Consider the following 15,813-nt stretch of genomic DNA (forward strand, 5'->3'; position numbering starts at 1 on the left):
CTAAGCCAAATCAAAAAATGTGGGGAAGAGAGCTTATACCTAGGAGTGAAATTGCTGGCTAGTTTATGTTTAGCTTTTTGAGGAACCAGCAAACTGTTTTCCACAGTGGCTGCATCATCCCCTTTCCCACCCCCACAGTATATGAGAGTTCTAGTTTCTTTACATCCTTGTCAACACTTGTTATTTTCCATTTTTTTGGGTTATAACCTTCCTAATGGATGGGAGGTGTGAAGGGGTATCTTATTGTGATTTTGATTTGGGTTTGCCTGATGACTAGTGATGTTGAGTATATTTTCATATGCTTATTTGCGATTTCTTCATCTTTTTTGAAGAAATGTATGTTTAAATCATTTGTCCATTTTAAAAATCGGGTTGTTCATAGCAGCTTTATTCAGAAGAGCCAGAAAGTGAGACAACCCAAATGTTCATCAGCTGATGAATGGGTAAGCAAAAATGCATCCATACAATGGAATATTATTCACCCATACAAAGGAAACAGCATAGATGAACCTTGAAAACATTGTAAGTGAAAGAAGCCAGACACAAAAAAACATGTAGATTCAATTTATATGATATGTCCAGAAAACACAAATCCATAGAGGAAGAAAGCAGATTAGTGTTTGCTGAGGGATTGAGGGAAAGAGGAAATGAGGAATGATTGCCTAATGGGTACAGGGATTTGGGGGGCAAGTGATGCAAATGTTCTGAAATTAGAACATTTCAGTGTTCTTACCATAATAGTGATGGTTCACACTCCATTATGACTGTATTAAGAGCTAACAAATTGTACATTTTTAATTGGCTAATATGGCATATTTTATGTTCTATGAATTTTTAACCTCAGTTGTTTTTTTTTTTTTTTAAAGAAAGACCTGGTCCCCCAATCCTCCTATTGTGCTTAGGCCAGGTTCCTGCTTGATTTATATTTGGGTCAGTGTTCCAGTAGAGAGATCCCTCTCCAACTGTGGATATCGTTTTTATGGACTTAACCATGATGACATGTGTTTGACACCACATAGTCTGGATTAGGGATATCAGCTGTTTACAGGAATTGTTAGGAAAAGGGTAGCTGCCTAGAACCTGGAGATCTCATGACCTGTGGAAAGTTGCAGTCTCTGCTATCAGGGATAGAGGTGCCCCTGGTCCTCTGTGGAGCTGAATTTAGACTCAGGCCTCCTATTGGTGGAGGCAGAGCCCCTGATAGTCCAGGTAACCCAGAGTGAGCATCTAGGTCACTTTCAAATCTTCCTGCTTCTTGCATCACACTTCATATGTGTGTGTTTGCACCTCTACAGTATATGCATTGTAGCCACAATACATAGATCATCCTGAATTTAATAAAATATTTATAAATGACTTTGGTTTATTTCTTTTTTACAATCACTGAGACAGTAGAGACTTCCTTAGAATCCTGTGAGATCAGAGCGACCCATGCCTATTTTACTGTTGAGGAAACTGAAATGTAAAGAAGTTAAGTAATTATTAATTTTTTCATGTAATAACAGTATTGTAATTAGTTAAATGAACTCATTTTAGAGATGTGTAAGATGGTAACCATAGTTATCTAGTCTAACCAACTTCATTTCATGGATCCAGAAACTTAGATCCAGAGAATGACTTATCTCCAATTAATGTCAGTATTTTCTTTTTCAGTTTCTTTGTGATTCAAAACCCGTAGCATAGATTGCAGAGAAGGCAATGGCACCCCACTCCAGTACTCTTGCCTGGAAAATCCCATGGATGGAGGAGCCTGGTAGGCTGCAGTCCATGGGGTCGCTAAGAGTCAGACATGACTGAGCGACTTCACTTTCACTTTTCACTTTCATGCATTGGAGAAGGAAATGGCAACCCACTCCAGTGTTCTTGCCTGGAGAATCCCAGGGACGGCGGAGCCTGGTGGGCTGCCGTCTATGGGGTCGCACAGAGTCGGACACGACTGAGGTGACTTAGCAGCAGCAGCAGCAGCAGCAACATAGATTGACAATGCTTTTGTGGCAAAGCACAGCTTCCTTTCCCTGTTGCCCTCTATGTTTAGAATGGTCATTTCTGATTCAACTGATGTTTTCTCCACCCTTTTGTTTGGTGGGGGCTGGGCTGTGATACTCATTTATGTACCTTTCATTCTCTCTCTGCATACATCTTTTCCTACTCATTTTTAATATTTGTCACAGTATCATATTGATATTTCCCAATTTGGGGTACTTTCAGAAATCATCTTGCAGGACTGATGAGGATAGGTAGTTTTCTAAAGATAGGATTCCCCCAGAAAGATCTGTGAATTCAGATCACATGGGAATGCAGAGAATTAGTAGTTACTGAGACTCTAGGAATTAACTAGGTTTCTAGGCAAGTTTTAGCAGAAACATATTCTTAGATTTTCTTTAAAGTATAGGGGAAAGGATCAAGGAGTAGCAACTTGGTTGCGAGAGGCATGAGTCAAAAAGCCGGGTAAGCAAAAATACCATGACTTGATCAGCTGATCAATCAGAGATGGAAGCTAGATTATTACAGTGTACCTCAGTAGCTTTACTAAATGACACAGTGTCTGAATTGAGGTGGCTTAGGCTTCTTAAAGGAGTCTAACTGTGGCATTCAGTTCAGTTCAGTTGCTCAGTCGTGTCTGACTCTTTGCGACCCCATGAATCGCAGCACGCTAGGCCTCCCTGTCCATCATCAGCTCCCGGAGTCTACCCAAACCCATGTCCATTGAGTCGGTGATGCCATCCAACCATCTCATCCTCTGTCGTCCCCTTCTCCTGCCCCCAATCCTTCCCAGCATTAGGGTCTTTTCCAATGAGTCAACTCTTTGCATGAGGTGGCCAAAGTATTGGAGTTTCAGCTTCAACATCAGTCCTTCCAATGAACATCCAGGACTGATCTCCTTTAGGATGGACTGGTTGGATCTCCTTGCAGTCCAAGGGACTCTCAAGAGTCTTCTCCAACACCATAGTTCAAAAGCATCAATTCTTCGGCGCTCAGCTTTCTTCACCGTCCAACTCTCACATCCATACATGACCACTGGAAAAACCATAGCCTTGACTAGACGGACCTTTGTTGGTAAAGTAATGTCTCTGCTTTTAAATATGCTATCTAGGTTGGTCATAAGCTTCCTTCCAAGGAGTAAGCGTCTTTTAATTTCATGGCTGCAGTCACCATCAGCAGTGATTCTGGAGCCCAAAAAAATCAAGTCTGACCCTGTTTCCACTGTTTCCCCATCTATTTGCCATGAAGTGATGGAACCAGATGCCATGATCTTAGTTTTCTGAACGTTGAGCTTTAAGCCAACTTTTTCACTCTCCTCTTTCACTTTCATCAAGAGGCTTTTTAGTTCTTCTTCATTTTCTGCCATAAGGGTGGTGTCATCTGCATATCTGAGGTTACTGATATTTCTCCCGGCAATCTTGATTCCAGCTTGTGTTTCTTCCAGCCCAGCGTTTCTCATGATGTACTCTGCATATAAGTTAAATAAGCAGGGTGACAATATACAGCCTTGACGTACTCCTTTTCCTATTTGGAACCAGTCTGTTGTTCCATGTCCAGTTCTAACTGTTGCTTCCTGACCTGCATACAGGTTTCTCAAGAGACAGGTCAGATGGTCTGGTATTCCCATCTCTTTCAGAATTTTCCACAGTTTCTTGTGATCCACACAGTCAAAGGCTTTGGCATAGTCAATAAAGCAGAAATAGATGTTTTTCTGGAACTCTCTTGCTTTTTCGATGATCCAGCGGATATTGGCAATTTGATCTCTGGTTCCTCTGCCTTTTCTAAAACCAGCTTGAACATCTGGAAGTTCACGGTTCACGTATTGCTGAAGCCTGGCTTGGAGAATTTTGAGCATAACTTTACTAGCATGTGAGATGAGTGCAATTGTGCGGTAGTTTGAGCATTTTTTGGCACTGCCTTTCTTTGAGATTGGAATGAAAACTGACCTTTTCCAGTTATGTAGCCACTGCTGAGTTTTCCGAATTTGCTGGCATATTGAGTGCAGCACTTTCACAGCATCATCTTTGAGGATTTGAAATAGCTCAACTGGAATTCCATCACCTCCACTAGCTTTGTTCGTAGTGATGCTTCCTAAGGCCCACTTGACTTCAGATTCCAGGATGTCTGGCTCTGAGGTGTTATATAGTTGTTGCTCATTCTGTTATAGTCTACTCTGTTAATACTTAACGTTTGAGCACCACATTCTAAGAGGAACCAGTGAGAATGTTTCCTGAAAAGGAAAAATTACAGTGTTCAGGATCTAGAAGCTGTGCTATTTAAGGAACTGTTGAAAAGATTGGACATATTTTGCCTAAAGAAGAGAATATTAATTGGAGATAATTCACACTCTGAATCTGAGTTTCTTCATCTATGATATAAACCTGGTTGGACTAGATGATTTCTGAGATCCTTTCAGGAATAATATTTAAAGTTTAAAAAGTTGCCATGTAAAAGAGGAAGTTGAAACTTCTTTTCTTTTAAAGTTTTACATTGTGGGCATATGTTCTCAAAACAGTTCAGGAAATAGACTATCTGAAAATCATGGTATTCTTGTAAAAAAGATAAAGTAGTTATGTATTAAATTTTCCAATATATTGTGTTACATTGTGCAAATTAAATAGCTCTTTGTGCTAGATTTTAATAGATAAGTGGTAGCAGGTGCTGAAAGTTAAAATACCTTTCTATAAGAAAGCTTAAAATTATACAAATCCTATTTGTTTATATTTTTTTCTGTGAATTGAGAAATTCAGTTTAGTATAGTTTTAAAATTCATTATCCCAAAAAGTAGAACAAGGACTAATGGAGAAGAAAACTCAAGGAGGCAGGTTATATAGTTAAATATCAATAACAGAATTTATAAATAGCCATTTTGTAATGGTTGCTCTCAGGGAGTCAGTTTATAGTTATTGGAGGTCTTCAGTCAGAGGTTTAGTGTGAATTTGTTACAAATGCTATAAAAGGGATTTTGTTAACTCTAAGATTTCATCATTTTGTTTGTGTACATGAGGGTTAAGTTTGGTTTGATTTAGGCCAAAAGGGTAAACAGAATACTAATAGTAAGCTGACTTTGGAAGTCTGTGGCACAGACATTGGTATGGAACTTTTAATTTTCACACAGCATTCATCTCTATTTAATACACTTTTCCCTGAGATTCGTATTTTTCACTGTGAAATAAGATTGCAGTGCCTCTTCTTTATAATTACTTTACATACGTAAGTATTCATTTCCTGTAAGAATTTTATGCTTTGTGGTAAAAACTCTGAATGGTGTTTTTCTTCTCACTCAGCAGTCTTACTTCCTATTTCCTTCTAGTGTCTTTTGTTCATAATAATCTAAATACTTTAGTTCAAACTTTTGTTTCCTAAAGGATAAGACATAGTACTTAAAACTGTCTTCTGGCAATTTAAATTTAAATCACATTTTTAGTTAACAACTGTAAATTTAGCTACTTTGAGTAGATTTCAAAGATCTTAGTAATGAATCAAATTATTTTCATGGAAATGGTTTTGCAAAGTTCTGTGGCTATTGACTCTAAAAATTGATTATATTAACATTATAAACATTTATATCCTAATTAGCACAATGTCTAACAGTAATTTTGAAGATGAAGTAAAGTTGAATAAAATGTGGTTTTCCATTGTCTAGTTGTATGTAATACATTATTTGAATAATTACTGAAGTCTACAAACTTTTTAAAAAATTCAGCTAAGGAAATAACCAACTTTATTCTGAATAGCAACTAATACATTTATATTTAATGCTTAAAATATGTTTATTGAAAACTTGGTGATCCATTTGATTTCTGGGGTAAGATGGCGTGAATCTGGAACTTGTTTAGTTGTAAAGCTTTCCCTTATTCTTATAACTACTTTATAAAGTATGCACTGGTAAGTTTTCGTCAGTTATTTCAAACCTGTATCACTTTCCTCAAACCCTTAATTTACCTTTTAAGAAAATTGAATTATAGTTGATCTATAACACTGTAAATTCCAGGTACACAATATAGTATAGTGATTTGGTATTTCTGTACATTACAAAATTATCACCATGATAAGCCTAGTTACCGTCTGTCACTAAATAAAGTTACTACAATATTATCGACAGTATTCCTAATGCTGTACATTCATCCCCATGACTCATTTAGTAACTAGAAGTTTGTACCTCTTAATTTCCTTCATCTATTTCACTCCCTCTACCCTGTCTGTTCTTTATATCTATGAATCTGTCTCTGTTTTATTGTATTCATTTGTTCATATGTTTTTATATTTCACATATAAGTGAAATTATATGGTACTTTTCTGACTTATTTCACTTAGTATAATACCTTCTAGATCCACCCATATTGTCCCAAATGGCAAGATATATTTTATGGTTTAGTAACAGTCCATTGTGTGTGTGTATATCCTGTATCTTCTTTATCCATTCATCTGTAGGTGGACATTTAAGTTGCTTCCATATCTTGGCTGTTGTAAATAATGGTGAAATGAACATAGGGGTGCATATATCTTATCAAATTACTGTTTTTGGTTTTCTTCAGAAAAATACCCCAAAGTGGAATTGCTGAGTCATAGGGTAATTCTATTTTTAATTTTTTGAGGAACCTCTCCGGTGGCTCAGACTGTAAAGAGTCTGCCTGCAGTGCTGGAGGCCCAGGTTCGATCCATGGGTTGGGAAGATCCCCTGGAGAAGGAAATAGCAACCCACTCCAGTAGTCTTGCCTGGAAAATCCCATGGGTGGAGGAGTCTGGCAGGCTCCATCCAGTCCATGGAGTTGCAAAGATTTGGACACGACTGAGTGACTTCACTTTCCATATTGTTTTCCATAGTGACTACCAATTTACATTCCTACCAATAGTCCAGTAGAGTGCCCTTTTCTCCACATCATCACCAACACTTGTTATTTGTTATTTTTTGATAATAGCCATTCTTATAGGTATGAGATGATAGCTCATTGTGGCTTTGATTTGCATTTCCTGATGATTAGCGACGTTGAGAATCTTTTCATGTGTCTGTTGGGCACTGTATATCTTCTTTCAAAAAATGCTCATTTTAAAAATCAAGTTGTTTGTTTTTTGATAGAGTTGTATGAGTTCTTTGTATATTTTGAGTATTAGCCCCTTACTGGATATATCATTTACAAATATCTTCTCCCATTCAGTAGACCACCTGTTCATTTTGTTGATGTTTCCTTTGCTATACAAAAAATTTTAGTTTGATGTAGTCCCATTTATTTGTTTTCGTTTTCCTTGCCTAAGGAGACATATTAAAAAAAAAATTGCTAAGATTAATGTCAGAGAGCATACTGCATGTTTTCTTCCTGGAATTTTATGGTTTCAGGTCTTACATTTAAGTCTTTAATTCATTTTGAATTTATTTTTGTATATGGTATGAGAAAGTCCAGTTTGATCCTTTTTTTCCTGTAGCTGTCCAGTTTTCTCAGCATAATTTATTGAAGAGTCTATCTTTTCCCTGTTGTATGTTCTTGCCTCCTTTGTCATAGATTAATTCACTGTGTAAGTGTGAGTTTATTTCTGGGCTGTCTTTTCTGGTCCATTAATTGATGTGTCTGTTTTTGTGCTAATACCAGACTCTTTTGATTACTGTAGCTTTGTTGGGTGGTGTGAAAGCAGGGAGCATGAGACCTCCAGCTTTGTTCTTCTTTCTCAAAATTGTTTTGACTATTGCAGGGTTTTTTGTGTTTCCATACTCATTTTAGAATTGTTTGTTTTAGTTCTGTGAAGAATGCCATTGTTTTGTTTGTGTTTTTTTTGGCTGCATGGCATATGGGATCTTAGTTCCCCAACCAGGGATTGAACCCATGCTCCCTGCAGTGGTAGTGTGGAGTCTTAACCACAGGAGAAGTCCCACCATTGGTATTTTGGTAAGGATTGTATTGAATCTATAGATTGCTTTGGGTGATATGGTCATTTTAACAATATTAATTCTTTAGTCCATGAGCACAGTATGTCTTTCCATTTGTGTTGTCTTCACTTTCTTTCATCAGTGTCTTACAGTTTTCCAAATAGAGGTCTTACACCTGTATCAGTTAAATTTGTTCCTAGGTATTTTGTTGTTTTTGATGCAGTTGTAAATGGGATTGTTTTCTTAATTTCTCGTTCTGTTAGTTTTTGTGTATAGAAATACAACAGCCTTCTATATATTAATTTTATATCCTGCAAAATTAATTTGTATCCTCCTGAAATCATTTATTAGTTCTTATAGTTTTTTGGTGACATCTTTAGGAATTTTTCATATCATGTCATCTGCAAACAGTGACAGTTTTACTTCTTCCTTTCTAAATTGGATTCCTTTTCTTTTTGTCTGGTTGCTGTGGCTCGGACTTCCAGTTACTTGTTTTTTTTTTCTTTCTTTCTTTTTTTTTTTTTATATAGTGAGGTCAAGGTTATTCTTAGTGTGCACTTGTCCACCTCAGATTTATTTGCCTCTTCTTTATGGTTTGGAGGTAAGAGACAGAGATTCCTTCTCTTTTCCCAAATGTAACTCTTATACCTCTTTTCTTGTTCTTGTCTCCCCAAAGTATTTTTCTACCATTATTCTTTAAAGAGGAATTTGTACTTACTGTTTTTCCAGTTCCTCACCATCCTCTCTTGTTCCTATCATATTGCAGAAAGTTGTTTCTAAGAGTATGAATACTAATTTTCAATATAGTGACCATACTTACTATCCAGCCTTGTTGCCTCATTTGCAACAATGTACCACATTCTTTTCTTGAAACTTCTTCTGTTGCCCTGGTTAAATCTACTTACTAGTTTTCTTCCTATAATCTTTGAATTCTTTTACTTATCTAGCTTCTAAACATAGGTATTCCCCCACGGTTTTGTTCTTGGCTGTCTTTAATATATCTTATTTGATCTCTTTTAGTCAGTACTTTATTCTTGAGGCTCTGAGATACAGAGTTTGAAAGCTATTAGTCCAGACCACTTGGCAGCCTTTATAATCACACGAACTAATTTCTTATAATAAATCTCTCTTTCTCCATTCTTATATGTATAAAGAGATGTCCCATCTTGATGCCCAGTAAGTGCAGTCCTTTATGTATCCCTCAGCCTCCTATATGATCTCCTGTATGCAGGTCAGGAAGCAACAGTTAGAACTGGACATGGAACAACAGACTGGTTCCAAATAGGAAAAGGAGGACGTCAAGGCTGTATATTGTCACCCTGCTTATTCAACTTATATGCAGAGTGCATCATGAGAAACACTGGGCTGGAGGAAGCACAAGCTGGAATCAAGATTGCTGGGAGAAATATCAATAACCTCAGATACGCAGATGACACCACCCTTATGGCAGAAAGTGAAGACAAACTAAAGAGCCTCTTGATGAAAGTGAAAGAGGAGAGTCAAAAAGTTGGCTTAAAGCTCAACATTCAGAAAACTAAGATCATGGCATCCAGTCCCATCACTTCATGGCAGATAGATGGGCAAACAGTGGAAATAGTGGCTGATTTTATTTTGGGGGGCTCCAAAATCACTGCAGATGGTGATTGCAGCCATGAAATTAAAAGACACTTACTCCTTGGAAGAAAAGCTATGACCAACCTAGACAGCATATTAAAAAGCAGAGACATTACTTTGCCAACAAAGGTCCATCTAGTCAAGGCTATGGTTTTTCCAGTGGTCATGTATGGATGTGAGAGTTGGACTATAAAGAAAGCTGAGCACTGAAGAATTGATGCTTTTGAACTGTGGTGTTGGAGAAGACTCTTGAGAGTCCCTTGGACTGCAAGGAGATCCAACCAGTCCATCCTAAAGGAGATCAGTCCTGGGTGTTCATTGGAATTACTGATGCTGAAGCTGAAACTCCAATACTTTGGCCACCTGATGCAAAGAGCTGACTCATTGGAAAAGACCCTGATGCTGGGAAAGATTGAGGGCAGGGGTAGAAGGGGATGATAGAGGATGAGATGGTTGGATGGCATCATCGACTCGATGGACATGAGTTTGGGTGGACTCTGGGAGTTGATGATGGACAGGGAGGCCCTGCGGTTCATGGGATCGCAAAGAGTTGGACACGACTGAGCGACTGAACTGAACTGAACAGCCTCCTAAAGAAACTGTCTCCTATTGGTGGAGCTTGGACCCAAAATCCTTTGGTTGGGATATTGTTGCCTTGGTGATCCTGATGGTTGCTGACAGCAATTAGCATAGAGAAATTTCCTTGTAGAAAATTGCAGAAATTGGATGATTCTCAATTCGATATCTTTAACCCTGGAATAGAATTTGTAATAGAATATTTCTAGATGATGACCAAACATCTATACGGATTTCCAAACCAAAAATATTTACTAGAGAACTTAGTATCTTCCCCCACAAACTTTTCTTTGTTTCATATATTGGGTAATGACCCTAGCAATTCTTCTTCCTATCATTTGCCTCTTTCATTCATAGAAAAACATTTGAGGACAGAATGTGTGGGTTACAAATAATGACCATTCTTAGATCTCATCCTTAAAGAACTTGCGTTAGAAGGGGAGACAAGATGTGTGTATATAAGTGCAGTATGAAAGACAGAACATTGAGTTAACTTTCCAGATGCTATTATTACCTTAATGTATGACTAGATAATTGATTATTATAATCTGTTTTTGCCACTGTCAATTGAAACCCATAACCTGCTTGAAAGGAAGGAACTAATACATGAAAGGCACTGTAAAAAGTATTTTTTAATTAAAAAAAAGTGTCTAGAAATGCCATTAAGGAGATTCAAAATCTGTTAATAGGTGGAACATGAAAAACAGAGAAGAAAAGATAGTTATAGGTCAACCAAAACACAGGTTTTTGTTTTTTTTTTTTAAATAGCATTGCTTGTACAAAGGTCTTGATGCTGTCTTTCTCTCATTTTTTTAAAAAAAAAATTTATTTATTTCTTTGGCTGTGCTGGGTCTTAGATGCGGCACTCAGATCTCTAGTTGCAGCATATGGGATCTAGCTCCCCGACTAGGCCTCCTGCATTGGGAACACAGAGTCTTAGCCACTGGACCACCAGGGAAGTCTCTCGTGTTTTAGAGGTGTTTTTTTTTTTCCAGGAGACTTTGTTGTGAAGCATAGTGATTAAGCTAGGTTGCCTAGGTTGAAATACTAACATTTTTTTAGTCCCGTGACCTTGTTGCCTCTTTAACTTCTCTGTGCCTCATTTTTTAACATGTAAAATGGGGATAATAGTCATGTTACACATCTACTAGAACTTTGTGAAAAATAAATAATACATACATATGTACATAAATGACTAAATTTCTTACAGCAGAACCTGGATGTAAGAAATGCTCAATAATTGCTAGATTTTTTTGTGTGTGGCATCTCACTGTAATTTAGGTATTATAATAATTATAAGACTTATTTTATAGAATATATTAATTATGAAAATTACTGCTATTTTAGGAAATAATTGAAGGAACTACCTAGTGCCTTATAATTTTTCAGTGTTTTGTGATCACTGTGGCAAATTCACTGGTTATATGAAAGTAACTTTTAACTTGTTTTTAGAGGGAACAAAACATTTAACAAATTAAACCAATGGTTGAGTGCCTTCTGAATTGGATATAAAGTTTTACAAAAATACGAAATCAAATTAAATTTGAGTCTTGTATGCAAGGAGCTTTCATATTAGGACAAATATAAAACAGGATGTAATAGTATGGTATTTGGTTCAAACTAAGTACTTAGAAATGTTAGGAGGGAAGAAATACTCCATACTAAATTCTCATAAAAGACAATGTAGATGAAGTGGCATTCCATTGGGCCTTAAAAAAATTAATGGATCTTGGACTTGTGCTGTGAGGGAAAGTTAGGAGGAAGCTTTGAAGACAAACAGCAAGGATTCAGAGGCACGATAGTTCAGTTTGTACTTTATAGGAACAGGATATGATTCAGGTTCACTTGGACATAATATTCATTTGGGAAGTTCTGGGAAATACAACTGGATTAGATTGTGGCAGGCTTGGAGTGGCAAACCAGAGGCTTTGTTTAGAAATGCATTTTTCTAATCTGCAGAAAATATTTATATATTTGTTCTCTAATCTTGCTTGTTATATCATCTCTTACATCTAAGTAGGATAGTATTTTGAATGCTAGAAAGAAAATTAAGTCTCTATATGACAAAAAAAGACAATTTTCTTTAAAACAACAAACATTTATTTATTTTTGGCTGTGCTGGGTCTTCGGTGCTGTGTGGGCTTTTCTCTAATTGCAGGGAGTGGGGGCTACCCTCTAGTTGCAGTGCACAGGCTTCTTGTTGCAGTGGTTTCTCTTGTGAGTGTGGGCTGTAGGGCACGCGGGCTTCAGTAATTGTGGCTCCTGGGCTCTCGAGCACAGGCTCAATAGTTGTGGTGCATGGGCTTAGATCCCTGGACCGGGGATCGAATCCTTGTCTCCTGCATTGGCAGACAGATTCTTTACCCCTGAGCCACCGGGGAAGCCCAACATTTTCTAATTCTAGTGAAACTTCTGTGTTTAAACCATATTGTTCCTCGGTAATAGAGTATTAGAAGTCTAGAAATATAAAAATCCATTCTTAGAATAGTACGGTCTACTTGCTATAATACATTTTTTTGTAACACAAATTAACTTCTGTAACTGGTACCTATGGGATTGATGTCAGTATAATGGGGAAGTAGCATTTGTTTTAAAATCATCTTTCCCAGCGTATTAATACTTCAAAGCTGTCAAGAACAAACTCTCTCCTAGTTAAAGGGAAAGCCTTAGTAATTCAGGAAAATACTAGAAAAACACTGAAAGTTCCGCAGAAGTAAAAAATGGTGGCTTCAAAAACAGTTCCACGTTCCACAGGGTTAAGCATTCTAGTGAAGCAGTGAGTGTAGACAGAGAAGCTGTAAAGACATTTCTTTTTGCATTAAGAACTTTGGTGAAGAAGTCTACATCCTGGATTGTATTTTTAACTTCATTGAAATTCTGCTCTTCAGAATGCATATAACAAATTAGGAAGCAGGAGCTCCAGGATTTAAAGAGGCTTCAAAGAATAGAAGATCATAATTCTAGGTGCAAATTTAAGGAGAGATTTAACTGTGCTAGTATTTTTCTAAGGACTTCTCATTGTTTTAGTTAGGACTTTGATTACACTGATTTTGAGTAGTCTGCCTTTATTTTTATCCATGAACTCTGTTATTTGTAGTAGCAGCTTTTCTAGAACTCCAGGCTGGTCACTTCACCATGTATATATCATGTTATAGCAGAAAAGGCTCTGCCATGTTTTAAAAGCAGTAAATTAATAAAAGAATTGTTTATTTTAAACTGAAAACTGAATTTTCAGTTTAATTATCTGACAAAGCCTTGTGTGCTATGGTTATCGAAATCCACCACAACTCTTGAAATTTATACACTGTGTTCTCATTCACTCAATTTCAAGTTGAGAATGTTCCCATTCTAATTTTAAGGAAAATTTACATTTGAAATTTGTGCTAAATCAAGTATTTTTATGTAGTAAGTCAAAACACCTCTAAATGGACTCTGCTGTTTGACTATGCTTGAGTAGTGAATTTATGTCCTTAAATGTTTTTGATCAGAAATTTGATCACAGAAATTTTGGTCAGACATAAACTTAACTTTTGAAAGACTGTCAGGATGTTTGTACAAGTTTATTAACATAGAAAATGTCCACTCACTCCTAAAACTCATTCTTTATTAGAAGAGTCCCAGTCCCAAATGGGCTTGATCTCTTCCTTTTCATAAAACACAGTGTAGTCCTTTAATTTCATTTAGCTGTTAACTTTCTGAAGTATTCATTTCTGAAAGATTTTGAATGGGAATGTATTTAGCATTCCATTCTTACTGACCAATACTAAGTTCAGCCTATTTCTACTTTTGAACAAGTAAAACCAATGAACTTTAAAATAAGGCTTAGTTGGCATTGCTTTTACAGGGATAGAAATCCATACTTCAAAATTTTGTTACTGATATGATTTATTTAACCTCCATATTTTTGTACATATTTTAATAAAAATGTGTTTGTGCTATATTTCTATTTAGCATTTTGGGGATCTTTTATTTTAAAATAAAACACTTTTTTTTTTCATTACAGAAAGACCCAAATGGGACCAGTACTTTGCCAACTGAAAGTTCTCTTCTACAAGAAATTGAAGTACAGAATGAGGAAGTAGCAGCTTTTTGTCAATCCATTACAAAGTAAGACATTTTTCTTTATAAATTAAAGGTTATTCTTATTAAATAATTTTTAAAAATTTAACTTCAAAACCAGCTTAGTGCTAATAATTCTAAAATTTTAAAATATTTTCCCTCTGTCGCTAAAACATCAAGACAGTCAATTATTTGGTACATTTACACAAACTACACTTGAACCTGTTAAGTTTCTGAGTATTTAGAAGGAAAAATTAAGGTCAGTCAGTAGACTTCTGATACTCTATTACTGAGGGAAAATATGGCTTAAATATAGAAGTTTCTTTAGAATTAGAAAATGCCTTTTTTTTTGTTTGTTTGTTTCAAGGAGACTTAATTTTGAACTTTCTAGCATTCAAAATACTGTCCTATTTAGATGTAAAAGGTGCTATAACAAGCAAGATTAGAGGAGCAAACATATTTTCTGAAGGTTATAAAATTGCCTTTCTGAAATGTTCTTTTAATCTAAAATGTGTCCAGTGTTCTTAATATATGAAGAAACTGAGACTTGGAGAAGTTACCTACTAAAGTTTACGTTACTCAGCTAGTCTGTAACAGAGCCAGGTCTCCATTACCTCCGGTTCAGTGTGTTTTCTTTCCATTATATCACTATGTTAGTCAGCACTTCTGTTATGAGTGCAAGAAACCCATCTTAAACTAGCATAAATCAAGAAAGGTTATGTATTGATTCACAAACCCATATAGTAGACAGAGGGAGGATGGGGCAGAGCTCAGTAACAGCAAGATCCAGGAATTCACACACTGTAGTTGATCCCTCCTCGCTTTGGACTTCTCTTCCTCCCTTTTCTCCCCCTGCCCTTTCACCATGCTTGTTTACTTCTATTACAAATGGGGTTTTGAAGCCACTGATAGCTTAGACTTGATATTCCAATGGTCTTGCTGGCAGAAAGGAAAGAGTCCTTTCAGCCAGCACCAGATAGAAAAATCCCACGGAAGGAAAGAGTGGACAACAAACATTGCAGCCAACAGGGTGAGATCTGTTATCAAAAGAAGGAAAAGTAGTCACTACTAAGGGATTTATTCTTTTTTTTTTTTAATTTTTATTTTGTATAGGAGTATAGCCAATTAACAAACAATGTTGTGATAGTTTCAAATGAACAGCAAAGGGACTCTACCATATATATACATTCTCCCCCAAACTCCCCTCCCATCCAGGCTGCCACATAACATTGAGCAGAGTTCCATGGGCTGTACAGTAGGTCTTTGTTGGGTATCCATTTTAAATATAGCACTGTGGACATGTCCATCCCAAAGCCTATCTCTTCCTCTCAACCTTCCCTTCTGGCAACTGTAAGCTCGCTCACAGTCTGTAAATCTGTTTCTGTTTTGTACGTAGGTTCATTTGTGTTGTTTCTCTTTAGATTCCACATATAAGGGATGTCATATATTTCTCCTTTAATTTACTTCACTCAGTATGACACTCTCTAGGTCCATCCATGTTGCTGCAAATGGCGTTATTGCATTCTTATTAATGGCTAAGTAATAGTCCGTTGTATATATATACCATATCTTCTTTAGCTATTCCTCTGATGGACGTTTAGGTTGCTTCTGAGAGATTTATTTTGAATCCAGTACTTTCCCAGTGTGGTTTAAGCAAAGCAGAATTTGGAGTTCCTAGATCATTTTTTAGTGTATTCACCATTTTTATTATAAGGGAC

At 36.6% G+C, this 15,813-nt stretch overlaps 1 protein-coding gene across 2 annotated transcripts in view; it reads left to right on the forward strand.

Annotated features, from left to right (window-relative positions):
• Nucleotides 1-15,813, forward strand: part of PIK3C2A (phosphatidylinositol-4-phosphate 3-kinase catalytic subunit type 2 alpha) — a 110,071-nt gene that overhangs the window by 33,772 nt on the left and 60,486 nt on the right. For both annotated transcript variants that reach the window (XM_081541482.1, XM_081541483.1), the window contains exon 3: nt 14,040-14,143. In XM_081541482.1, coding sequence (XP_081397608.1) covers nt 14,040-14,143 — 104 coding nt within the window. The remainder of the gene's footprint in view (nt 1-14,039; nt 14,144-15,813) is intronic.

This window comes from Giraffa tippelskirchi, chromosome 11 (genome assembly GCF_054371585.1).
Source record: "Giraffa tippelskirchi isolate mGirTip1 chromosome 11, T2T-mGirTip1v1.2.pri, whole genome shotgun sequence".
Classification (NCBI taxonomy): Eukaryota; Metazoa; Chordata; class Mammalia; order Artiodactyla; family Giraffidae; genus Giraffa; species Giraffa tippelskirchi.